Source organism: Geotrypetes seraphini, chromosome 2 (assembly GCF_902459505.1).
Source record: "Geotrypetes seraphini chromosome 2, aGeoSer1.1, whole genome shotgun sequence".
NCBI lineage: Eukaryota > Metazoa > Chordata > Amphibia > Gymnophiona > Dermophiidae > Geotrypetes > Geotrypetes seraphini.
In genome coordinates this window covers 332,130,435-332,155,566 of record NC_047085.1, presented here as the reverse complement: position 1 = coordinate 332,155,566, position 25,132 = coordinate 332,130,435, and the positions used below count along the sequence as shown (strand labels likewise).

The window sequence follows — 25,132 nt, the reverse complement described above, 5'->3', positions numbered from 1 at the left end:
TTTTTAAAAAAATTGAATCGATTCGAATTGATTCACCTGATTTGAATCAGTGAATTGATTCGAATCATGAATCGGGCAGCACTACTGTGCAGACCTAATGGTCTGAGACTGAAAAATTGACTTTGATCCTTTAGAGCAGGGGTGTCAAAGTCCTTCCTCGAGGGCTGCAATCCTGTCAGGTTTTCAGGATTTCCCCAATGAATATGCATGAGATCTATTAGCATACAATGAAAGCAGTGCATGCAAATAGATCTCATTCATATTCATTGGGGAAAACCTGACTGGATTGCGGCCCTTGAGGAGGGACTTTGACACCCCTGCTTTAGAGGAAAGGGAAGTACTCAAACCAGAAATATCTGCATGCAAGATAAACAAATTTAGCACTTAGAGTAGCTGGATGACTTTGAAATTTGCTGATATCTGGGGTTAGTAGGGAACTGCACCATAAGATGCAAAGCCCCTAATCTTGCATATATTTTGAAAATACTTAAGCAATTTTGTGTTCAGAAAAAATTCAATTATGTTAATACAAAAGGGAAAAGAGATTCAGGAGTAAGTCCAACACTGGAAGCAATAAGGTTGAAAAATGTGTTAGATGAGCAGTTTCCCATCCATTTCACAAGTGTGGATCAGCAAATTGGCCAAGAAAGTCTTTGTGGACTGGGGGAGGTAGAAACAAAACCCAGCAGATTTTGGGTTCTTCCCCCCCCCTTACTCCTTCTGTTTTCCTGTTCCAATTTAAGGAAAAAAAATTTCTAAGTTGGTAAGGCTTCTAAGCCCCACCAGCTGAAGGCCTCCTCCCCTCCAATAGCACTAAAAACAGTGCTTGCCACCTTGGCAGTTCTTCAGCAGCTGTCTGAGCTGCCAGCATTGGCACATGTTTTGGGTCAAGTCTGATTATAGCAATATAACTAGGCATGCCTCTGATGTACAGTCAAATATAAAATATTTAAACCCATTTTCTTAAAAATATATTATTATGGTTTTAAGAATGTCTGAAATTAAGCTTAACTCCTAAGAAGCCAGACTTGGCATACAAAGCAACACTAGAGAAAGGAAAAACAGTGACAACTTTTCAAGAGGCACACTTTCAAAAATAGATGGTGTCGAGCAGGCGTGTCCAGCCCATGGGCCAGAACTTGACCTGCCAGCCATAGCTTCTTGGCCTGCAGAAGCTCTGTGAAATCCTCGATGATCCTCCTTCCCTGCTTGCAAGAGTCCAAGAAAGCCCTGTGAAGTCCTGTTATGCCACGATTAGTTTAACCGGGAGCTTGAGCCTTGTGATGCTGGAAGTTGAGGCAGGTCCTGTGGTATCAAGTCTCATGAGACTTAATACCACGATACCAACTTTAACTTCCGGTACAGCTCAACTTCATGGTGGAAACCAGTCACGGCAGAGACACAGAAATCTCATCAAACTTTACAGAGTTTTCTCAGGCTAATAGTGGCAGGGAAGGAGGATACTATTGAAGCATCAGGTAGGGAGGCAAGGAACTCGGCAAGGAACAAGACTGGGGGGGGGGGGGGGGCAAGGGAGGTATGCATATAGGGTTACCAGATGTCTGGATTTACCTGGACTGCCCAGGCATCCGAACAGGTTCCAAGTTTTATTAAAAATTTTATAAAATGTTTATATAATTTCTAAGCGATTTACATTTTAAAAAAATGATACATAAAAAGAAGACATATAGACAATACTTATGTTAATTCTAACTTACAAGAAACTCAGGGAAAAAGGGAGAAAACTACAATTTTTAAAAGCAAAGAAACATTCAGGGTAAGAAGGCTAGTTTCTGATATTTTGGAGAGTCTATCACTGTTAATAGATAATATCAATTTAAGATTTCAACCATTCAGAACCTAATTCTGAAAGGCATCATTAAATAACCTTGATGATTTCTACACACATCCAGGGAGGGTGGGGGGAGGGAGTAAAGTACTGTGTTTCTTATTTGTTCAATAAGTGCTGTTATTTGCATTATTTGACTGTATATTTTGTTGGCGCTTTGAATAAGTTCTGAAAATGAATGAAGATTTACAAAAAAATAAAATAAAATAGAAAACTTTTAAGAATACTTTAAAATTTATCTAATTGTTTTTCTTCTCTTAAAAAAGACGGAAGACGATTCCAAATTTGTGGGGCTGTTATAGAGAAAATCTCTGGCTGTTTTATGTTGCCCGCGGTGCTCTTCTTGTATTTATGATTGTCCAGTTTTTAAAAACCGCTGAGCTCAGGGCTGTGTCTGGGGATCTGTGCGCACTTTTATGCAATATGATGATGTCACACGCATTGCATCCGAGCGTGTGCAGATGCCCTCCAGACGTGACCCTGAAGAAACAAGGTTTGTGTGGGGCAGCGCAGGCGGGGTGGAATGGGGCAGTGCCATACATCCTCTTTTCTTTTTTTTTTTTTCAGAAAAAATATGGTAACCCTAGATACATAGAGAGAGAACTGGTGAAGGTTGGGGGAGGGAGAAATTAAAAAAAAAAAAAAAAGGGAGAATTTGAAAATCAGTAGACACTGGGAAAAGGTAAATGGGGAGACGAAGTGCAGGCAAAAAAAAAAAGCTGGTGAGGATCAAAAGAAAGCATGGAGTTTCATATGGAAATTGCCATTGACGTTACTGTTATAGCGGCATAGCCAAAGGGGCTTTGGGCTCAGATCCCCTCCAAATCTGAAGTGAACCCATTAAATGGGATGACAAAGCCCTGCCAGGCAAGGAACGTCTCTTCTGAGCTGCTTCCCTCTTCCTGGTGCTGCTGCAGTAACCCCAAAGTCAGCAGAATACGTCCAGCTGTGATGCTAGGAGTCCTGGATTACTGCAGGAGCACCAGGAGGAGGAGAATGGCTCAGCAGGAAATTTCTTTGGCTGGTAGGATTTAGCATCCTTGCCAGAAAAGGTACTACCATAATTCTAATGCACAGGAGGGTGGAGGGAATATGTTGTTCCCCCGCCCCCAAAGTCTACCTCTGGGATCTCCAAAATCAGAGGACTGGCTATGCATCTAGTGGGGAACCAACAGGTGCCCTGTATAAAAGGCTTGGGGGGAGATTAAGCCTCCCTAATTCCAACTGCAACCTTTCCAACTCACAGACTTGTGCCTTTTCTCCATTAGGTCAATGCTAATAAGCAACCAAGGAAGGAGCAGAGACCACCACTCTCTGTAGCCTATGCTGTTCCTATTTATGTCAGAGGAGATGGAATTATTACAGGACAAGGTTCTGTGCTATTTCCTTGGCTGTTCCTTAGCATAGACCTGCAATAGAGGTGCAATAGAAGGGAGGAAAATTGTACAGCATAGAGGTGAATGGGATGGGAGACAAAACAGGGCAAGACTGGATGGATGGAAGGAAGATAGAAATGGAGCAATACTGGATGAGTGGAAAGGGAACAAGGGCAAGACTGGATGGGAGGGGAGAAAGAGAAAAACAGAACAGGGCAATGCTAGATTAGGAGAAAGAGAGAGGGCAATAGTGAATAAGGAGGTGGGGGAGAGAGACAGGCAATGCTGAATGACCTGGAGAGACAGCAGAGAGGGGGATATACTGTTTAGGAGGAGAGAGAGAGAAAGATAGGCAATGCTGGATGGGGGAAGAGAGAAGGCAGAGGCAGTGCTGGATGGGGGAAGAGAGGCAGGGGAAATGCTGAATGGTGCAATGGGGGGTAGAGAGAGAGGCAGGCAATGCTGGATGGTTTAGGGGATATTCGTAGGAGAGTCAGAGGAGATATTGGATGGCAAGGGGGAGAGAGACAGGCAATACTACCTAAGGGAAAACAGGAGGGTGGCATGGGAGAGAGAGCTTGTGAGTGTGTTCATTCATGTGTCTTGGCCCTTCAAATGTTATGAAATGTTAAATGTAGTCCCTGATTAAAAAAAAAAAAGGTTGAACAAGCCTGGTATAGAAGATAAATCAGACAATCCACTTATAAACATGGGAGGATTGTGCAGGGCAGGGAAGTACATTTGGCCACCTAGGCTACCAGAGAGTCCACTTTTGGCATAGCAAACATTTGCTGAAATTCCTGATCCATGGGATACAGTTTAGCCATGGTTTTTGCTACTCAGGGAGTCTTCAGGGATCTCCCAAGGCTCTGTGATTAAGACCCTCATGTTCGGGCGCCATGGGAAGGATGTGGACTGAAATGGATCCCGCTCAGAAGAGAACACTGAAGACGGGGTTTGCAAGAGGATCTATTTTCAGTTCTTAGTGGGACTCGGCAATGATCTCCATTAGGGCCAAGGAACTAAAAAGTTGGCTAATGGAGGGATCTTCTCCCTGATGTATAGCCAATAATTCTTGGTTCTCTGAATGGAAGACTTTGTCATCCATCAGGAAAGCCTCATCATCCCAGGACAAGCAGTTTGGAACCCCAAAAAGTCACCAGTGACTCAGGAGAGGAAGACTCGCTCGAGGGAATCCAACGAGTTTTACGGTTGAGGCCCCGAGAGACGAGGGGACACTTAGGCTGGTCAGACTGCGACTGGGTCGAGACCGAGGTCAAAGGTGTCGAAGTCGGGACTAGTTGGCTAACCACCGAGGAAAACTGTGTGGTAATAATAGCCTTAAACATGTCTTCGAACATAGGCACCGAGACCAAAGGTAGGTGGGTCGGAGGTGCAGCAGTGCACTCCTTCGGGGGCGACCTCGAGGAAGAGTATTCCCTACATGAGGAGGCACGCTTAGACTGATGCCTTGAAGACGCCGACGAGGCGGCGCTAACATGAGACTCCGAGGCAGGCTTCTTCGCTTGTATACCTGAGAAGGGAAGAGGAGACTTACCTGAAGCCGGAGTAGCAGGAGGGGCAAAGGCCGGAGCCTTCGAGGCCGACGGGGACTTCGAGGCCGAGTGCCCAATGAGGACATCGAGGCCGAGCTCGAGGCCAATCCCGCAGGATCCATGGGGCCAAAGAGTAGGAGAATCTTGGCCACATGTCTACGAAGAGCCCGCGGTTGTAAAGTCGCACAATGGGGACACGACTCAGCGCAGTGCTCTGCACCCAGGCACTCCACACAACAGCGATGAGGATCGGTGATGGAGATAACTTGGTTGCACTTAGTGCAGTGTTTAAATCCAGAACGAGGCCGGGACATAAGAAAAAGAGAGTCATGGCCCCGCGAGGCCAGGCGGCCAAAGGAAGACCGGGAACCCGGTCAAAAATATACGAACTGAAAAAAAAAATGAAAATAAAGAAAATGAAAGATGCGAGCACAGCGACTCAAAAGAAACTAATCAAATAAGCCACGGTGCAAGAGGGACGAGATTGCGCAAAGCAAGGGAGTAGTGCTTCTGGCTCTGCGGAAAACAGAGAACTGAGGACACGCTGAGGAGATGCATGCCCTAGGCAGGATGGGAGGGGCACGCGTGCATGCACGGGCTAATCACAAGCCTGAAGGTCTTTGAGCAAGTCTGCTTGCGAAAACATCTGCTAGGGGGCTCCGTCGGTGACGTCACCCACATGTAGAGAATATGTAGAGTCCCCGTCGGCCTCGAAGGCTCCGGCCTTTGCCCCTCCTGCTACTCCGGCTTCAGGTAAGTCTCCTCTTCCCTTCTCAGGTATACAAGCGAAGAAGCCTGCCTCGGAGTCTCATGTTAGCGCCGCCTCGTCGGCGTCTTCAAGGCATCAGTCTAAGCGTGCCTCCTCATGTAGGGAATACTCTTCCTCGAGGTCGCCCCCGAAGGAGTGCACTGCTGCACCTCCGACCCACCTACCTTTGGTCTCGGTGCCTATGTTCGAAGACATGCTTAAGGCTATTATTACCACACAGTTTTCCTCGGTGGTTAGCCAACTAGTCCCGACTTCGACACCTTTGACCTCGGTCTCGACCCAGTCGCAGTCTGACCAGCCTGAGTGTCCCCTCGTCTCTCGGGGCCTCAACCGTAAGACTCGTTGGATTCCCTCGAGCGAGTCTTCCTCTCCTGAGTCACTGGTGACTTTTTGGGGTTCCAAACTGGGGGCCACTTTTTCCCCCACTACTGCAGCGAGGCTCACAACTTCTAAACAGCCCCGGTCTTCCCCGCCCTATCGGGGCAGGTCTTCGACCTCAAAACCGTCCAGACACACACTTGTCCTCGAATTGGACTCTAGTGTTTGTTCCCCATCGAGGCGCTTGCTGACTTATAAAGAGACTGCTTTGAAGCCAGTTGGGGATTTTTCCTATACCCCGTCTTCTCTGAGGCTTCCTCAATGATTTCCTCGGACCCCGGGGTCTTCCTCGGACCATCTGGCATGGGGCCGTGCCTCGACGCCCCCTACACGCTTAGTCGAACCTCTTCGGTCTCCCGTTCACGGGACTCTGAGGCTCCGGCTTACTATTCCAGGGAAGTTTCTCCCTCTTTCTCAGCTGCACCCCGGTCTCGGTCGGAGTCTCCCCGGAGGATGAATCTTCCTCTCGGACCTCCTCCTTTTCTCGGTTCATCTCTGACATGGGCAGAACTTTGAACTTGGATCTTCAGGCTGATTCCCGCTTTACCCAGGAATACCTGGCGGAAATGGGAGTTGACAATACACCTCGCGAGGCACTTCGCCTTCTGTTGCATCAGGTTCTCCAGCAGACGTTTCTCTGGAACCTGGAGACACCATATGCTGTCACAGCTATTCCCTCCATGTTGGAGTCCCATTACCGGACTATCCCGGTTAAAGGGTTTGAAAGTGCTCAGCTTTCCCATCAATCCTTGGTGTTTGAGTCTTCCTTGAAGAAGTCTAACCCCTCGAAGGTTTAAGCTGCCGTCCCTCCGGGCAGGGAGGACCGTACGATGGACAAATTTGGTTGCCGCTTTTATCAGAATTCGATGATGGCGAACCGTGTCCTTAACTACAATTTCATCTTCATGTCCTACCTCCGGTTCTGTATAAATGCCCTCCGCTCGTTCTGGGAGGTCATGCCAGAGCCTCGGCGTCAGGAGTTTCGTCTCCTCGAGGAGACCCTCTCCCAACTCCGCCTGTATATGTTTCAGGCCTCTTACGACGCCTTTGAATTGTCCTCGAGAGTTACAGCCTTTGCGATCTCCATGCGTCGCCTCGCTTGGCTCCGGATTGTGGATATGGACCCAAATCTACAGGATTGCCTTGCCAATCTCCCGTGTGTGGGTCATGAGCTCTTCGATGATTCCATCGAGGTGGCCACGAAGCGCCTCTTGGACCACGAGTGATCCTTTGCGTCTCTGGTGAAACTTAAACCTAAGGACCCTCCGGCTCATCCATATAAAATCCCTCTACGGAGGTATCCATAAAAATCCACAAAAATCCACTCCTGCTTTCTCTAGGCCTTCTTCGAAACGGCCCCTACAGCAGCAACGTCAACCTAAGACTCAGCCGCTGGCCCTGGCGAAGACTGGGCCGTCCTTTTGACAATTCCAGTCCGAGCCTTCGGGCTCCCTTCCTCCTAGAGCCTTTCCCCCTCCCCATTGGGGGTCGCCTCCATCATTTTTATACCCAGTGGGAGAGTCTTACCACCGACAGTTGGGTCCTGTCTATCTTCCGGGAGGGATACTCCCTCCACTTCAGTTGCGTACCCCCGGATTTGCCTCCAAGAGAGTTTCCTTCTGCTCAGTCTCAGCTTCCCCTCATCCTACAGGAAGCTCAGGCTCTTCTTCGCCTTCGGGCGGTTGAGGAGGTTCCCCCAGAGCAGTGGAACTCCGGATTTTATTCCCTGTACTATCTGGTACCCAAGAAGACGGGGGATCTGCGTCTGATCCTGGACCTCCGTGCTCTGAACAAGTTTCTGGTCCGGGATTGATTCAAAATGCTCACCCTTTACACGTTGTATCTCCACTTGGACGAGGGGGACTGGCTGTGCTCACTGGACCTCAAGGAGGCATAAACGCACATTATCCCAGGACAAGCAGGCAGGTATTCTCACTAGTGGGTGATGTCATCAGACAGAGCCCCGGTACGGACGTCTCACAAGCACGTGTTGCTTGTAGAAACTTAAAAGTTTCTAGATGCCCGCACCGCGCATGCGCCGGTGCCTTCCCGCCCGGAGGTCCGGGCGTGTCTCCTCAGTTCTTTTCTTTCCGCGGAGCTGAGAAGTTCAACTTCATCATGCGCTAGCTGAATTCAGTTAAATTTGCCTTCCTTGTCCGCGTTTTCGCTTTCTTTTAATTACAGTTAACAGTACTTTTCTTTTTCAGCAAAAAAAAAAAAAAAAAAGAAGATTATTTCCTCCGGCGGGTCGAACGGGCCGGCCACGTGGCTCAGGCCCACTGGCTTCGACCTCGCGGCGGAGATTTTCCGGCCTATGTCCCGGCCAATCACCGGGTTTAAAAAGTGCAGCAAGTGCCAACGCGCGATTTCACTCACGGACCCTCACCGGCGCTGTTTGCAGTGTTTGGGCCCTGACCACATTCCGAAATCGTGCAGGCCTTGCTCTACCCTTACGGCACGCTCATTCAAGCGACGTTGCCTATTGTGGGAATCGATGTTCAAGATGGACGCAGCTAAGGATCCCTCAGCCTCCACTTCATCTGATACCTCCCCGGTTCGGGCGAAACCGGTATCGACCCCTCCTGCATCGAGTGTGGTGAAACCGGCATCGTTCATCCCGACACCATCCACGAGCTCGACGTCGGTGCCTGCCCCGGTCTCCTCGGTTCAGGTACCTCTTCCTTCCACAGTGCCACCAGTGGTCATCAAAGTGCCGAAAGCTACTAAGCAGAAGCACTCGGCCTCGAAGGAGCGCGATGACCGTGCAGGAGGACCCCCTTTCGGTGCGGATCCCTCCTTATCGGCTTCGCTACGGTCCGTGCTGGAAACTCAATTCGTTGAGCTCATGCAGACCATCGGACCCGGGCTCATCGCTGCCATACAGGGTGACCTCCCGGTACCGGTCCAAAGGGGCGGTCCGCCCCCTCCCCCTCCTCCACGCCGTTCGACCTCGAAAACCGACGAGGACGAACGGGGGAGGGCGGCGATGCCCATGCGGCAAGCCTCGCTTACCGATATGCCGCCATTAGAACCCATTACGCCTCCGCGCCAACATGGGACCAGACCTCCGATCGATACTCAAAGCCCTGGGCATAGTCAGGAAGAGTTCTTCCGTACTCCTTACCAGACTTGGGTAGCATCGCAAGAATCCGCATCGCAACCCCAGTTGCGATCCACCGCTTCCAGCCCTATCCACCACTTGGGGGCCTCGGGAGACCATGCTATGCACAGACGATCCCGATCCCCGTCCCGCCACCGAGACGGGCACCGATCAAGACACTCATCCTGGCACTCTTCACGCCATTCGGAGGTGTCACCGCAGAAAAAACTGCAACGGAGGGGATACTCCTCATCAGAGGTGTCCCCTCCGGAGGGCCCGGAGTACGAGGAGACACCGGTGCCCGATTCTCCTTGCCACTCCCCGATGTCCATGGACCCGGAGGCCTCCTCCTCCTCCAGCCCGTCCCACAGACCGACGCTGGCGGATCAATTGTCCTTCTCATCATTCCTCCGACAAATGGCGGATGATCTGGATGTGACCCTTGACACGGGCTCCCGATACTCCAAAGAGTATCTGGACACCATGCATTTACCTAACCCTCCAACGGAGTCGCTTCGGCTCCCCCTGCATAAATTGCTGGATCAGACCTTCATGCAGTGTTTCGAAACACTGTACTCCATACCGGCGATTCCCAGCAAACTCGATGCTCGATACCGCATCGTGCACCATAAAGGGTTTGAGGGCCCTCAACTCTCCCACCAATCCCTACTGGTCGAGTCCTCTCTTAAACGCTCTCATCCCTCCCAGGTCTACGCCTCTGTACCGCCGGGCCGAGAGGGGAGAACGATGGACAAATTTGGTAGAAAATTCTATCAAAACTCCATGATGGCGTCACGGGTGCTGAACTACAATTTCTTTTTCTCTTCCTATCTGGAGTTCTTCTTGCCGGTGCTCCGCAAGTTCACTCCGTTCATAGACAACCAAGCTCGATTCGAGTTCGAGGAAGTGGTAGCCTCCCTCTCCCAATTACGCCTCCAGCTGATGCAATCCTCCTTCGATGCATTCGAACTCTCGGCACGTGCTGCCGCAAGCGCGGTAGCCATGCGTCGCCTGGCATGGCTCCGTACAATCGATATGGATCCCAACCTCCAGGACAGACTCGCCAACGTACCATGTGCTGGAGCTGACCTGTTCGATGAGTCTATCGAAACTGTTACCAAGAAGCTGTCGGATCATGAAAAATCTTTTCAATCCATCCTGCGGCCCAAACCCAAACCTCAACAGTCTCGACCTTCCAGGCCACCCCTGATTTACCAGCGGCGTTACATGCCCAGACAAACGCCTGCTGCGAGACAACCTGCGAAGAGACAACCTCCCCAGAAGTCTCAGCAAAAACCTCAGCCACCGGCTGCACCTAAGGCTCCCCAGCCCTTTTGACTCCCCTCCCGGGAGCATAACCGACACCGTTCTGCACTCAGCCTCTCCCATAGGGGGCCGCCTCCATCTTTTTTACCATCGATGGGAGGCCATAACCACGGACCTATGGGTCCTTACCATCATAAGAGAAGGATACTCCCTCCAATTCCATCGTGTCCCCCCGGACCATCCTCCAAGAGAGTATCCTTCAAGCTCGACGCAGACCGCCCTTCTTCTTCAGGAAGTCCAAACCTTACTTCAGCTTCGGGCTGTCGAGCCGGTCCCGTCAGACCAATTGAACCGAGGGTTTTACTCCCGGTACTTCCTCGTCCCGAAGAAAACGGGCGACCTGCGACCCATTTTAGACCTTCGGGCCCTCAACAAGTTTCTGGTCAAAGAGAAGTTTCGCATGTTGACTTTGGCTTCTCTATACCCCCTCCTCGAGCAGAACGACTGGTTATGCTCCCTGGATCTCAAGGAGGCCTACACTCACATCCCCATTCACCCGGCCTCCCGAAAGTTCCTCAGATTTCGGGTGGGAAATCTGCACCTACAATATCGAGTGCTACCATTCGGCCTATCTTCGTCCCCCAGAGTCTTCACAAAGTGCCTGGTGGTAGTGGCCGCGGCACTCCGGGACAGGGGTCTACAGGTGTTCCCATACCTCGACGACTGGCTCATCAAGGCCCCGTCAGCCCCAGAGGTCACTTCGGCGGCCTTGGCTACAACCTACTTCCTCCAGAATTTGGGCTTCGAGATCAACTTTTCCAAGTCTCATCTACAACCCACCCAGTCCCTCCCCTTCATCGGAGCGGTCCTGGACACCACCCGACTCCGAGCATTCCTGCCTCTGCAACGCATGGAGTCTCTTCTTCATCTCTGCCAGTCGGTGTCTACTCGCCAAACCCTACCGGCGAGACAACTGATGGTGCTCCTGGACCATATGGCCTCCACAGTACATGTGACACCCTTTGCCAGACTCCATCTCAGGATCCCCCAGTGGACCCTGGCATCACAGTGGAATCAGACGTCCGATCCACTATCCAAACACATCTTAGTCACACCTGCTCTTCGGCAGTCTCTACTTTGGTGGATGACCTCTTCGAATCTATCCAGAGGTTTGCTGATGCACTCTCCCCCCCATCAGAAAGTTCTCACAACCGATTCGTCAAATTATGCATGGGGGGCCCACCTGGATGGTCTCCGCACCCAAGGATTCTGGACCACTGCGGAAAGACTACACCAAATCAATCTACTGGAACTCAGAGCCATCTTCAATGCGCTCCAAGCTTTCCAACACCTACTTCACGACATGGTAATCCTCATTCGCACAGACAATCAGGCCGCCATGTATTATATCAACAAGCAAGGAGGCACGGGCTCGGCCCTCCTTTGCCAGGAAGCTCTACGAGTCTGGGACTGGGCGGTGCGCCACAACGCCTTCCTCAGAGCAGTCTACATTCAGGGGGAGAACAACGTCTTAGCAGACAAACTGAGTCGTCTACTACAACCGCACTTATGGACTCTCCATTCCAGCCCCCTTCACCAAATCTTCACACAGTGGGGGACGCCTCAGATAGACCTCTTTGCGGCTCCCCACAACTCCAAACTGCCTCAGTTTTGCTCCAGGATCTACACCCCTCATCGCCTCGAGGCAGATGCTTTTCTACTGAACTGGGGGAAACGATTTCTATATGCGTTCCCACCATTCCCGCTGATCCAGAAGACTCTGGTCAAGCTGAAACTCGAACAGGCCACCATGATCCTAATAGTTCCTCGGTGGCCCAGACAACCTTGGTTCTCCCTCCTACTTCAACTCAGCAGCAGGGAACCAGTACCACTTCCAGTGTTTCCTTCACTACTTACTCAACATCAAGGATCACTGCTTCATCCCAACCTGCAGTCTCTCCACCTGACAGCTTGGTTCCTCTCAACGTAACCCCTCACCACTTCTCTCAAGAAGTGAGGGAGGTCTTGGAAGCTTCCAGGAAGCCCGCCACTCGACAATGCTACTCCCAGAAATGGACTAGATTCTCCTCATGGTGTGTTTCTAAATCAAAGGAACCTCAGCGAGCTTCCTTATCCTCCGTGCTGGACTATCTCCTACACCTATCTCAATCCGGGCTCAAGTCTACATCCATAAGAGTCCACCTGAGCGCTATTGCGGCGTTCCACCAGCCCCTACAAGGGAAACCCCTCTTGGCCCATCCGGTGGTCGCCAGATTTATGAAAGGACTCTTCCATGTTAACCCTCCTCTCAAACCACCCCCAGTAGTTTGGGACCTCAATGTAGTCCTTTCCCGTCTCATGAAGCCCCCGTTTGAACCACTCAACAGGGCCCCTCTTAAGTATCTCACCTGGAAAGTGCTTTTCCTGGTAGCCCTTACGTCCGCTCGCAGAGTCAGCGAACTCCAGGCACTGATGGCGGATCCACCATTCACAGTATTCCATCATGACAAGGTGGTCCTCCACACTCACCCGAAATTCCTGCCTAAGGTGGTCTCAGAATTTCATCTCAACCAATCCATTGTACTTCCAGTATTCTTCCCTAAGCCCCATTCTCACCACGGAGAATCGGCCCTTCACACTCTAGACTGTAAACGTGCGCTGGCTTTCTACCTGGATCGCACCAAGCCACACAGAACCACTCCTCAACTTTTTGTCTCCGACCCTAATAAGTTGGGAAGACCCGTATCAAAGCGCACCATCTCTAATTGGATGGCGGCTTGTATCTCTTTCTGCTATGCCCAGGCTGGATTATCACTTCCTTGTAAGGTCACAGCCCATAAGGTCAGAGCAATGGCAGCCTCAGTAGCATTCCTCAGATCAACACCAATCGAGGAAATTTGTAAGGCTGCCACCTGGTCCTCGGTTCACACATTCACCTCACATTATTGTCTGGATACTCTCTCCAGACGGGATGGACAGTTTGGCCAAACAGTATTGAAAAATTTATTCTCTTAAGTCGCCAACTCCCCCTCCATCCCACTGAGGTTAGCTTGGAGGTCACCCACTAGTGAGAATACCTGCCTGCTTGTCCTGGGATAAAGCAATGTTACTTACCGTAACAGTTGTTATCCAGGGACAGCAGGCAGCTATTCTCACGTCCCACCCACCTCCCCTGGGTTGGCTTCTCAGGCTAGCTACCTGAACTGAGGAGACACGCCCGGACCTCCGGGCGGGAAGGCACCGGCGCATGCGCGGTGCGGGCATCTAGAAACGTTTAAGTTTCTACAAGCAACACGTGCTTGTGAGACGTCCGTACCGGGGCTCTGTCTGATGACATCACCCACTAGTGAGAATAGCTGCCTGCTGTCCCTGGATAACAACTGTTACGGTAAGTAACATTGCTTTCCGATACACCTGGCCTCTCGCTGGTATTTGAGATTCAGGGTGGGGAATCTCCATCTCCAGCATTGTGTTCTTCCCTTCGACTTGGCGGCCTCTCCGAGGGTTTTCACGAAATGTCTGGTTGTGGCAGTTGCGGCCCTGCGCCTCCGCAGCCTGCAGGTGTTTCCCTACCTCGATGACTGGTTAATCAAAGCATCTTCTCGCAATGAAGTCCTGCGAGCGACAAGTCAGACCATCTTGCTCTTTCAAAGTCTTGGCTTCGAGGTGAACTTTCCCTAGTCTCACCACTGCCCGACCCATTCTCTCGAGTTCATCGGAGCAGTCCTGGACACGGTTCGTCTCTGCTCCTTCTTGCCTCGCCCTCTTCAGGAGGCCCTAATCCGTTTTTGCCGAAGGGTGACCCATCTGCACTCGGCACCGGCTCGGCTCATGATGGTCCTCCTAGGTCACATGGCCTCCACGGTTCACGTGACTCCTTTTGCCAGACTTCACCTCCGTGTTCCTCAATGGACTCTGGCATCCCAATGGAACCAGGATAGGGATTCTCTCTCCCGACGCATTGTCGTGACTCCTTTGTTGAAGAGGTTTTCTGTTTCATGCTCCTCCTCCGCAAAAGGTCCTCATGACGGACTCGTCAACCTATGCTTGGGGGGCTCATCTGGATGGTCTGCGCACCCAGGGTCTTTGGTCCCGTGCCGACCGCCTTTGTCATATCAATCTTCTGGAGCTTCGATTGGTTTTCCTCGCTCTGAAAGCCTTTTGTCACCTACTTCGCGACCGGGTGGTGCTAGTTCGCACAGACAACCAGGTCGCCATGTATTATATCAAGAAACAGGGGGGGCACGAGGTCCAGGTCTCTGTGCCAGGAGGCGCTACGGCTCTGGGATTGGGACATCTGCCGCAACATATTCATTCAAGCTGTCTACATTCAGGGCCAGCGGAACTGTCTGTCAGACAAGTTGAGTCGTCTTCTGCAGCCTCACGAGTGGTCCCTCCATTCCGTGACCCTGCATCAGGTGTTTGCTCGTTGGGGGACTCCGGACGTCGATCTGTTCGTGTCCCCCCTCAATCACAAGTTGCCCCGCTTCTGCTCCAGGATTTACACTCCTCTCAGGATCGAGGCGGATGCCTTCCTTCTGGATTGGACGAATGAGTTCCTGTATGCGTTCCCTCCATTTCCTCTGATTCTGAAGACTCTCGTCAAGCTCAAGTCTTCGCGTGACACCGTGATTCTGATACCTCCTCGGTGGCACCGACAACCTTGGTTCTCCCTTCTGTTGCAACTCAGTTCCAGGGAGCCTCTTCCTCTGCCTATTTTTCCTTCTCTGCTTACACAGAGTCAGGGTTCTCTGCTTCATCCCAACCTCCAATCTCTGCATTTAACAGACTTAATGCCCTCATTCCAGTTCTCCCAGCCTGTGCTGGATGTCCTGGAGGCATCTCGGAAGGAGTCCACTCGCCAATGTTACCATCAGAAGTGGACCCGCTTTCCTTCCTGGTGTGCTACTAGGCTGCTGGAGCCACTGTCCGCCTCCTTGTCAGCTGCACTTGTCTGCACTTGTCTGGTGCTGGGCTCAAGTCCTCTTCGGTTCGAGTCCACCTTAGTGCCATTGCTGCTTTTCATGAAAGGACTTTTCCACGTTCATCTGCCCCCTCAAACCTCCTCCGGTGGTTTGGGACTTTAACGTGGTCCTTGCTCGATTGATGAAACCCCCGTTCGAGCCGCTAGCGCGTGCTCACTTAAAGTATCTTACTTGGAAAGTTGTGTTTCTTATTGCTCTCACTTCTGCCAGTAGGGTAAGTGAGCTTCAAGCCTTGGTATTGGACCCACCTTTCACTGTCTTCCATCATGAGAAGGTGGTTCTCCGTACCCATCCTAAGTTCTTGCCTAAGACTGTTTCTGATTTTCATATCAACCAATCTATTGTTCTTCCTGTGTTTTTTCCGAAGCCCCATTCTAACCCTGGAGAAGTGGCTCTACATTTTCTTGAAGCGCACCGCTCCTCATTGTTCTGCTCTCCAGCTGTTCCTTTCTTCCGATCCTAATCGCTTGGGTCGCTCTGTCTCTAAGCGGACCATTTCTAACTGGTTGGCCGCTTGTATTTCTTTCTGTTAGGCTCAGGCTGGTCTCTCCCTGCTGGGTCGAGTCACAAGCCACAAGGTCAGGATGATGGCAGCGTCTGTTGCTTTCCTCCGCTCCACTCCTAATGAGGAAATCTGTAAGGCTGCCACTTGGTCCTCGGTTCATACGTTCACCTCTCACTACTGTCTGGATGCTTTTTCCAGGGGTGATGGCCACTTTGGCCAGTCAGTTTTGCAACATCTATTCTCCTAAATTGCCACCTCTCCCTCCATCCCTTTCTGGTTAGCTTAGAGGTCACTCATATGTAGAGAATATGCTGCCTGCTTATCCTGGGATAAAGCACAGTTACTTACCATAACATGTGTTATCCAGGGACAGCAGGCAGATATTCTCATAACCCACCCACCTCCCCATGGTTGGCTTCATTGCTTGCTATCTGAACTGAGGACATGCTGAGAAGACGCATGTCCTAGGCAGGGCGGGAGGGGCATGCGCGCATGTGCGGGCGAATCGCAAGCTTGAAGGTCTTTGAGCAAGTCTGCTTGTGAAAACATCCGCTAGGGGGCTCCATTGGTGACGTCACCCACATGTAGAAAATATCTGCCTGCTGTCCCTGGATAACACCTGTTACGGTAAGTAACTTTGCTTTTTGGGTCCCCTTGTCCTCCGAGTCCCTCACTGAAGGACCATCATAGTTCAGAATAGTGTCTGCTTTTAGGGAGGATGCTCTCTCAGATTCCAGACAGGTCTGCGTGCTGGTCCACTCGCTTGTGGACTGGACCCATGGATATCCTATATAATAAAGAGCTAGCCGCGCATGCGCACTCCTATTTGCGTGTTCTGTGCGGTGTAGGTCTGTGGCCGCAGGAGTGCGCATGCGCGAGTCCCCAGCCTTGGCTGCGGCTTGAGGCGTATGCGCCAGTTAGCTGCATCGGGCGACAGGAGTGGCTCTGGCAGCGGATGGCGGGAGGAGGGCTCATGGTCCTGCCGCCGCTGCCGCTCCTGTTCACAGCGGCCTGCACGTCGCCGACTCACCCCCTCCCGCAACAACCGCTACCGTTCTTCCCCTCCCTCCAGTCACTGCTGCCATTCCTATTTAAAACAGCCTGCTGAGGTTCGCGGCCGGCTGTAGCGAACCTCGCAGGCCGCTCTCCACGTGGTAGCACGTTCCCTCTGACGCGATCGCGTCAGAGGGAACATGCTACTGAGGTGAACAGCGGCCTGCGAGGTTCGCTACAGCCGGCCACGAACCTCAGCAGGCCGTTTTAAATAGGAATGGCAGCGGTGACTGGAGGGAGGGGAAGAACGGGAGGGGAAGAGGAAAAAGAAGGGCCATGGAACAGGCAGGAAAGGGGGCTGTTCTGGTGGGAGGGTTGTGCTAAGTGCAGATAGCAGAGAGTTGGGCCAACCTCTCCTTCCTCACCGACGCCAAAGAAGCTGCAGGCCCCGTTCTGAGCACTCACGATTGGCTGAAGGGTGTCGTGCCAGTGCTGCAGGTACAGGGGGATGCTTTGTTGGAGAGGTGTGCTGGGGGGGTAGACAGCTTTGCTCGGGGGGGAGGGGGAAGACACAAGGGGGTCAGGGAGAGGGAAAGGGGGCTGCTTTGGGGGAAGGGGTATGCTGGAAGCAGACAGCTTAGCGGGGGAATGACACAAGGACACAGACACAAAGAATGACACACAGGGGGCCATTGAGACAGACAGAAAGGAAGACATTCAGGCAGCGTCCAAAGAGAGAAAAACAAATAAACATAGACAGACAGACAGCGGCCAAGGGGAGAGAGAGAAAGAAAGAAAGACAGACACACACATCTATTCTAGCACCCGTTAATGTAACGGGCTTAAAGACTAGTATATATATATATCTTACAGTAAATGTTTCAACTTTGCTCCTCTTGGTTCCTCATCTACATTTTTACATAGGCACGTTAGCTGAGGCATTATTCTCCTTTTGCAGATTGTAGCACATTTTGCCTTCTTTCTGACATCATGATCATTGCTGCACATTGCCATCGATTTTGTAAACATAGAAAGTTGCATCACTGTGATTAAGAGGAACCACAACTTTCAGTGAACTTGCTTATGTGTACCTAATATTGCATGATGTAAGAATGCCTTGCTGTGAGATTTGACTTGATTCTGTTTATTACAGCAGTAATGGCCAGCTTTAATTTGCAAAGGCTGTAAGCAAGTCTAGTTTTCAGGATATCCATGATGGGTACTTGAGTCGCATAGTTGATCAAAGAACTACATAAACGTGTGTGTGTGTGTGGGGGGGTGATTGTTTACCTTTTATACTAAACCTGTGTGTAGGACCCCATCCCCAAAACCAGCTCTGCTACTAAGCGGATTAAATGTCTGCCTAGAGGTGGTAGCATTGCTAGTGGTAGTAGTAGAGGATAGTGTTGGTAACACAGCTATGAAGGATGTGTGCAAGATCCTTTCCCTTGCCACACCTGTTCCACCCTGTCATGCCCATCAATGTTTTCCTGTGCTAATCCCATAGTTTAAAGAAGAATGAGTGATACATGGCCTCATAAGTATAGGCCCACATAGAAGTATTGCTTTGTTCTACTTCCTTCTAAAGCAGATTTACGGTCAGAGGGGGTGGGCCACTGTAGTGCTATTACACAGGCATATAATTAGAGGGCCCATGCAGTGCTCAAGCTTCTTTAAGTTTAGGGGCAGTACAGAAAGTGGTAGAGTGTGTTGTTGGTGATCCATAAGCATGGAGCAAAGGGGGTCATGATGGACATGGGGTGGAGGTAGGCAAAGGGAGATGAGATGTGGGCCATTTGGGGAGGGGTAGTTAGAGTGGTAGGGAGTTGTTGGAAACCTGAGGGATAGAGTGGGAAAAGGGAGAGTGGCCATAGTTGTAGGGGCAGGGGGGAGGGTTGTCAGGCATATGAGAGGAAAGAAGCTAGGGGATAGGGGGAGGGTTGTGTTGGTAGTAGGGCCTTCAGCTGAAGGTTTGCTTAAGGTATCTGACCATTGGGCTGGTCCAGCCTGTCCCATTAATGTTTTTCCAAAATTCAATAATTTTATGTATAGATTATCAGTTTAATATTGTTTTTCTTTTCTGCACAGTAATTATTGTTCATCTGTGCTGCCATCATCTAAGGCTTGCTCTTCAGTAAATGATGGTATGCGGCTGTGCGTCCTGAAAGGGGAGAACTTCACATGTTCCCAGGGACTTTCCTATACCTTGAGAGCTGATTGAAAATGTCAAAAAGGAAATTGGTATGATAGAATTGCATTCAGACTGACCTTTCTTTTAAATGTCTTCATTTATTAAGGTCTGAATGAGAGTGATCTTCTGTGGAACGTAGTGCTTGGTTTCACTGGCTTTGCAGCACATCAGCAGCCATAATGCCACCTCCTTTGGACATAGTGAAGGTGGCAATAGAATGGCCAGGAGCTTTCCCAAAGTTGATGGAAATTGATCAGGTGAGTATGTGCTCCAGATTTTCTAGCATATTTGCTGTTAGGCACACAAAACAAATCAATGCAAGACTAATGGCATGGTAGGGTATTATTATTGTCTGATTCACTGGCAGCTCCCCTTGCACACTTGCAGCTGCCTATGAGTCCAGCAGGCAACCTCCTTCCTTATTGCCTGCAAGTCCAGCTGGCCCCCCTCCGCCGAAGCCGACTGGAGGGCTTCCCTCCGATGTCAGTGCTGATGTCATAGGGAAGCCTTTCTGGTCAGCCAGGGATCCCAGGCAGTTACCTCGACCGTTGGACACTGTCTTCCCTCCAGCTTGGCTGCTGCTTATCTGCAGCACCAGCCACACTTTGGCTCTTTCTCACTTCATGCTGCTGACCCAGTTCTGGGTCAGACATGTGCAGCGAGTAAGAGCCACTGTGTGCTGTCCCGGCAAACAAGTGCAGCTGGCGCTGAAGATAAGGAGCAGCCAAGCCGGAAGGAAGACAGACACGCGCTTACAGGGGCCATGAATTCTTCACGGACTGGCACCGGTCTGCGGACCGGCGGTTGAACAGTACTGTTCTACTTCACTTATATTGTGGTTATATTGCTTCTTTGAGCATGGTGTAAAGCTATTGTTCTAGATATGGGTAATGGTGCAACAGAGCAGCAACTTGCAAAGCACTGGCCACTTCTAGATAAGCAGCAGAAGGTGAATTTATTGAAATGAGAATTCTGAATAAGTGTGCACATGCAGCTATATTAATACGATAGGTTATGCTTTATTTTTGCCTTTTAATTTTTTCTTATATCTCTATATTTGATACTGTTCTTATCACTGTATATATTTAAAAATCTTTTCTTTTTTTAGGCACTTTAGTCTAGATTGTGAGCCTATATAGGACAGAGAGGGATGTTTCAAGTACCTTAATTCAATATATTAAACTAAATTTGTGATCTGCATAGGCTTTAAGCGGAATAGAAGTGTTAAAACTACATAAATAAATAAACAAGGACATATGAAATTTAGCTACGTTTAATTTTTTTATATGTTCTGCTATTTGAAGAGGCTCTTTATACTTACTCCCTTAAAACTCTTCTCCTCCCCTGTCCCCCTCCACAGCAGGGTTAAACATTTTTATCTCAAAACCTTTCTAAATCTGGCGATTTTGTTGTGTCTCGGTTTGTTTATGCTGCACAAATGAAGGCCATGTTATTTCTTAGTTATTACTCTGTGACTTCATGTCAGACATATGATTATCAAACAGTGTAGGCAAAATGCACTTCTCCCAAAACTATCCTATATCTTAAACATCAAGAGGCCAATCAATGCCTCCAGTCACTACAAAAAAGTTACATCTTTTCCAAAAGCCAGTTTTCAATTCTTAGCAAGCCTTTCATTTTAGTTGTGATATGGCCTCTGACAAATCACCAACCAGAGGAAAATTATCATCATTAGTTTAGAGGAATCCAATCCTATCCAAGCTCACAATCAATTCACCCAACAGGCACAAGAAGATATTTAATAATAAAAATGAAAAGCAAGACCCTTGAGGAATCTCACAGGGGGAACTCCACAGAAGTATTCCCCCAACAAGTCACAATTGACTGTGTCTTAAAATCTTGAAGGAAGAGCTGAATCCAAGACAAAGCTTTATGCTTAACTTTTTACACCAAAGTAACAACAAATTTATTTATTCAATTTTCTATACCGTTCTCCCAGGGGAGCTCAGAACTGTTTACATTAATTTATTCAGGTACTCAAGCATTTTCCCTGTCTGTCCCGGCGGGCTCATAATCTATCTAATGTACCTGGGGTAATGGGGGGATTAAGTGACTTGCCTAGGGTCAACCTGGCAGCTAGGCTTCAATGCTAAGAAATGTAAGGTCATGCACCTCGGAAGCGGAAATCCATGCAGGACGTACTTCTTGAATGGAGAAACTTTAACTAGGACTTCAGCAGAACGAGATTTAGGAGTAATCATCAGTGCAGACATGAAAACTGCCAATCAAGTGGAGAAGGCATCATCTAAGGCAAGGCAGATATTGGGTTGTATCAATAGAAGTTTCGTCAGCCGAAAGCCTGAAGTCATAATGCCGTTGTACAGGGCCATGATGAGACCTCATCTGGAGTACTGTGTGCAATTCTGGAGGCCACATTACAGTAAAGATGTGTGCAGAATTGAATTGGTTCAGCGGACGGCCACCAGGATGATCTCGGGGCTCAAGGGTCTCTCGTACGAAGAGAGACTGAACAAATTGCAGCTCTACACTCTCGAGGAACGTAGGGAGAGGGGAGACATGATCGAAACATTTAAGTACCTCACGGGACGTGTCGAAGTGGAAGATGATATTTTCTTTCTCAAGGGACCCTCGGCCACAAGAGGGCACCCACTCAAACTCAGGGGCAGAAAATTTCATGGCGACACCAGAAAGTATTTCTTCACAGAGAGAGTGGTTGATCATTGGAACAAGCTTCCAGTGCAGGTGATCGAGGCAGACAGCGTGCCAGACTTTAAGAATAAATGGGATACCCATGTGGGATCCCTACGAGGGTCAAGATAAGGAAATTGGGTCATTAGGGCATAGACAGGGGGTGGGTAAGCAGAGTGGGCAGACTTGATGGGCTGTAGCCCTTTTCTGCCATCATCTTCTATGTTTCTATAAGGAGCAGCATGGGTTTGAACCCACAACCTCAGGGTGCTGAGGCTGTGGCTTTAATCACATTGCCACACTCTCCCCCATAAATCATGATCTACAAAATTAAAGGCAGAAGCTAAAGCCAACTAGACTAAAATACCTGCACTCCCATATCAAGGAAATGACAAATCTCATCTTGTAATGTCACAAGCACTGTCAGTGTACAATGAACCATTCAGAAACAAATTTGAATATCAGACAGACCCTTCCTCCTTTCCCTATAACATGCTCCAGTACTTCAGACAAAAAGAAAGATTAGCAATAGACCTCGTATAATTCTTGCAGTCTGCAGGGTCCAGATCTGGTTTCTTTAAAGCAGGAGTAACGAAAGTGTATCACAACATATCAGAAATAATCACCTTCTCTACTGAACAACATACAATCTCCCTTGTAGGTTACAAAGCCATCTGAGGCTGTTGTGCCGTCATAATAATATAAGAACATAATTGCCAAAGGTCTATCAAGCCCAGCATACTGTTTCCAATAGTGGCCAACCCAGGTCCCAAGTACCTAGTTAGATCCTAAGTAGTAAAACAGATTTTATGCTGCTTATCCTAGGAATAAACAGTGGATTTCGCCTAGCCATTTCAATAATGACCTGTGGACTTCTCTTTTAGGAAATTTCCAAGCCTTTTTTAAACCCCCCTTAAGCTAACTGATTTTAACATATTCTCTGGCAACAAATTCTAGAGTTTAATTAAATGTTGTGTGAAGAAATATTTTCTCTGGTTTGTTTTAAATCTACTACTTGTTAGCTTCATTGCATGCCCCCTTGTCCTAATATTTTGGAAAGAGTGACCAAACGATTCAAATCTACCCTTTCCATTCCACTCAGTATTTTATTGACCTCTATGATATCATCCCTGAGCTTCTCTTCTCTAAGCTGAACAGCCCTAGCCACTTTCCCCTCTCCCCTCTCCTCATAGGGAAGTCATCCCAAACCTTTTATCAGTCTAAAGATTACTTCACAAACTTGGATTATATAGGAAGGTGGCAAGAAGGAAGTAATAGCTAAAGAAAAGCCATAAGATGTACCACACAGCTTTTGTAAGGAAATACTTATGGAGGTCACTGCTTGCACATGATAGGTTTTGTGGTCTGATGAGACCAAAATATAAATTAGATCCAAGCAGAGCAGAAGAAGAACCAATATTCCTCCGAGATCAAGAAACGAAAGCACAAAGTAGGACATAAGTTTCTGGATGTCCTGGAAATATTATTAATTATTTATTAATCCAAATTGTCATATTAAAAACAAAATCAAAGCAGCCTCAGGATTTATTTAGGTACAAAGGTATTACTAGTAGTACAAACTCACAAAAGTGAGATCCGGACCCTACACGGTCCATGTTTTGACAAATTCTCCTGCTTTATCAGGGGTCCTAAATCGATTGACACAAATTATATGGTACCTAATACCTAAGATCAATTTTTGGGAAGTGTTGTGCACGAGCAGGATCTTCCAGATGAAAGTGAAAACCAAAAATATAATTACATGAGGTGTAAAACTAACATGGCATATCACCCTAATAAAGCAATCCTAAAGTAAAACATGGTGATGCTAATAATATGTAGGAATACTCTGCACCACCTTTCCCTCAATCTTCTTGGTCCCAATGTCTCAAAGTATAAGCAAATCTCTGGAAGAAACCGGCTCCAATCTGTCACATATCTAAGACTGGGGAGAAGATTCACCTATCAACAAAGCAATAATCTTAAGTATAAAGCAACGATGGAATGGCTCAACATAAAGAAAGTAAATGCCTTTGAGCGACCCAGTTAGAGTTGTTCCTTTCGGGCTTTCAGATCAGTCAGAAAATCTGTGGGAAAACCTGAAGACTGCAGTCCACAGAAAATCCCCAGCCAACTTCAAAGAGCGTCAGATACTCTGCCAAAAAGAAAAAGGCAAAACTGCACTATCCCACTGTGCAAAGTTGGTAGATATTTATCAAAAATGACTGATATCTGTTAGTGATGCAAAAGGAGCTTCTACAACAAAATAAGTTAAGGATGTAAAGATATATCCAATCTATTTATTTACTTGTCCAGTAGGGCTCGAGGCCAGGTTCCGATGGGAGGGTGGGAAGGATGGGGATTCGGCTGCGTGGTGGGAGTGGGTGCCCGGGGGGAGGGTGCCCGGGGGTGTGTGTGTGCTCGCTCAAGGGTCCTGCTGTACAAGGGATGGGAGGGAGGGGAGGAAATATGCTGCACATGTGGAGGAGAGAAAGGAAAGAGGAAGAATGGGGTGAAGGAGAGGAAGGGAGAGATGATCATGTACATACCCCGAAAATAAGACCTAGTGCCTTGTTTGGGCCTAAAATTAATATAAGGCACTCTTATTTTCGGGGAAACACGGTAGAACAGTACTAGGAATTGGTTCCTTCTCTATCTGTTCACTGCAAAGGGCTATCTATGCTGTTCACTTTTACTGCCTGCTGCAATACAACAGACCTTATATAATCTTTTTAATAAAGCTATTAAATCTTTCCTGTCTTAAAAAATGTGTTTTTTCTTTGTAGCCTAAAATAACTAAATGAATGGCAGTGCGCATAGTGTGCTATGATGGCTTGAGTTATTCTCATTTACCCCTCCCCTCCCATCTTTTACAAAACTGCAAAAGCAGTTGTTTGTTGTGGGTTTTTTGGCCACTCATAGGAGTCCTATGAGCGTTGGGAGCAGAGCATTCAGCACAATGGCTAGCGCTAAACACTGCTTTCCTGATTTTGTAAAGGGTGGGGGGTAGGGGATGGTGCCTTTGTTCTACAGTGTTAAGTTTCCAAAATGTCCCACTATTTTAAGAACACCCAATTTTAAATCACAGTAAGTAGTTGCATTTATTGTATTATTATTTTTAAAGAAAACCTTAGTTACTTTAAAACATTTTTACATCCTGTGCAATGTTTGAGGTTGGCTGTTTTGTGCTATTAAACCCTTTAAAATGCTTAGCACATATTGACGCCAGCTGTTAGCGCAGGCTCTGACAGCATTGCTTCTGTGAGAATTAATTTCTGTTGCATGTGACATTTTTCCTTTGATATTCTACTTTTGAAGTGTATGAAACAATTTTGCGTTCCATGTCTTTTTTTTACTTTTACTGGTGAGTTCCAGTTCTTAGGCCTTTAAATATAAGGGTGAATGAAGGGCTGGCTCAAAAGAAAAGTTAAAGAGAGGGTAGAGCTGCCTTTCATGTTCTTCTAAGTAGTGATTACTTTAGAAAGTCTTTTCAC

The 25,132-nt window shown here is 48.6% G+C and overlaps 1 protein-coding gene across 5 annotated transcripts in view; it reads left to right on the top strand.

The window, feature by feature from the left end:
- ELMO1 (engulfment and cell motility 1) overlaps positions 1 to 25,132 on the top strand; it is a 668,619-nt gene that overhangs the window by 88,678 nt on the left and 554,809 nt on the right. For 4 of the 5 annotated variants that reach the window (XM_033930221.1, XM_033930218.1, XM_033930220.1 and 1 more), the window contains exon 3: positions 19,075 to 19,225. In XM_033930221.1, coding sequence (XP_033786112.1) covers positions 19,148 to 19,225 — 78 coding nt within the window. In that variant the 5' untranslated portion in view covers positions 19,075 to 19,147. Of the gene's footprint in view, positions 1 to 19,074; positions 19,226 to 25,132 lie in introns of those variants that run through there. The other variant, XM_033930222.1, reaches the window with a different exon arrangement.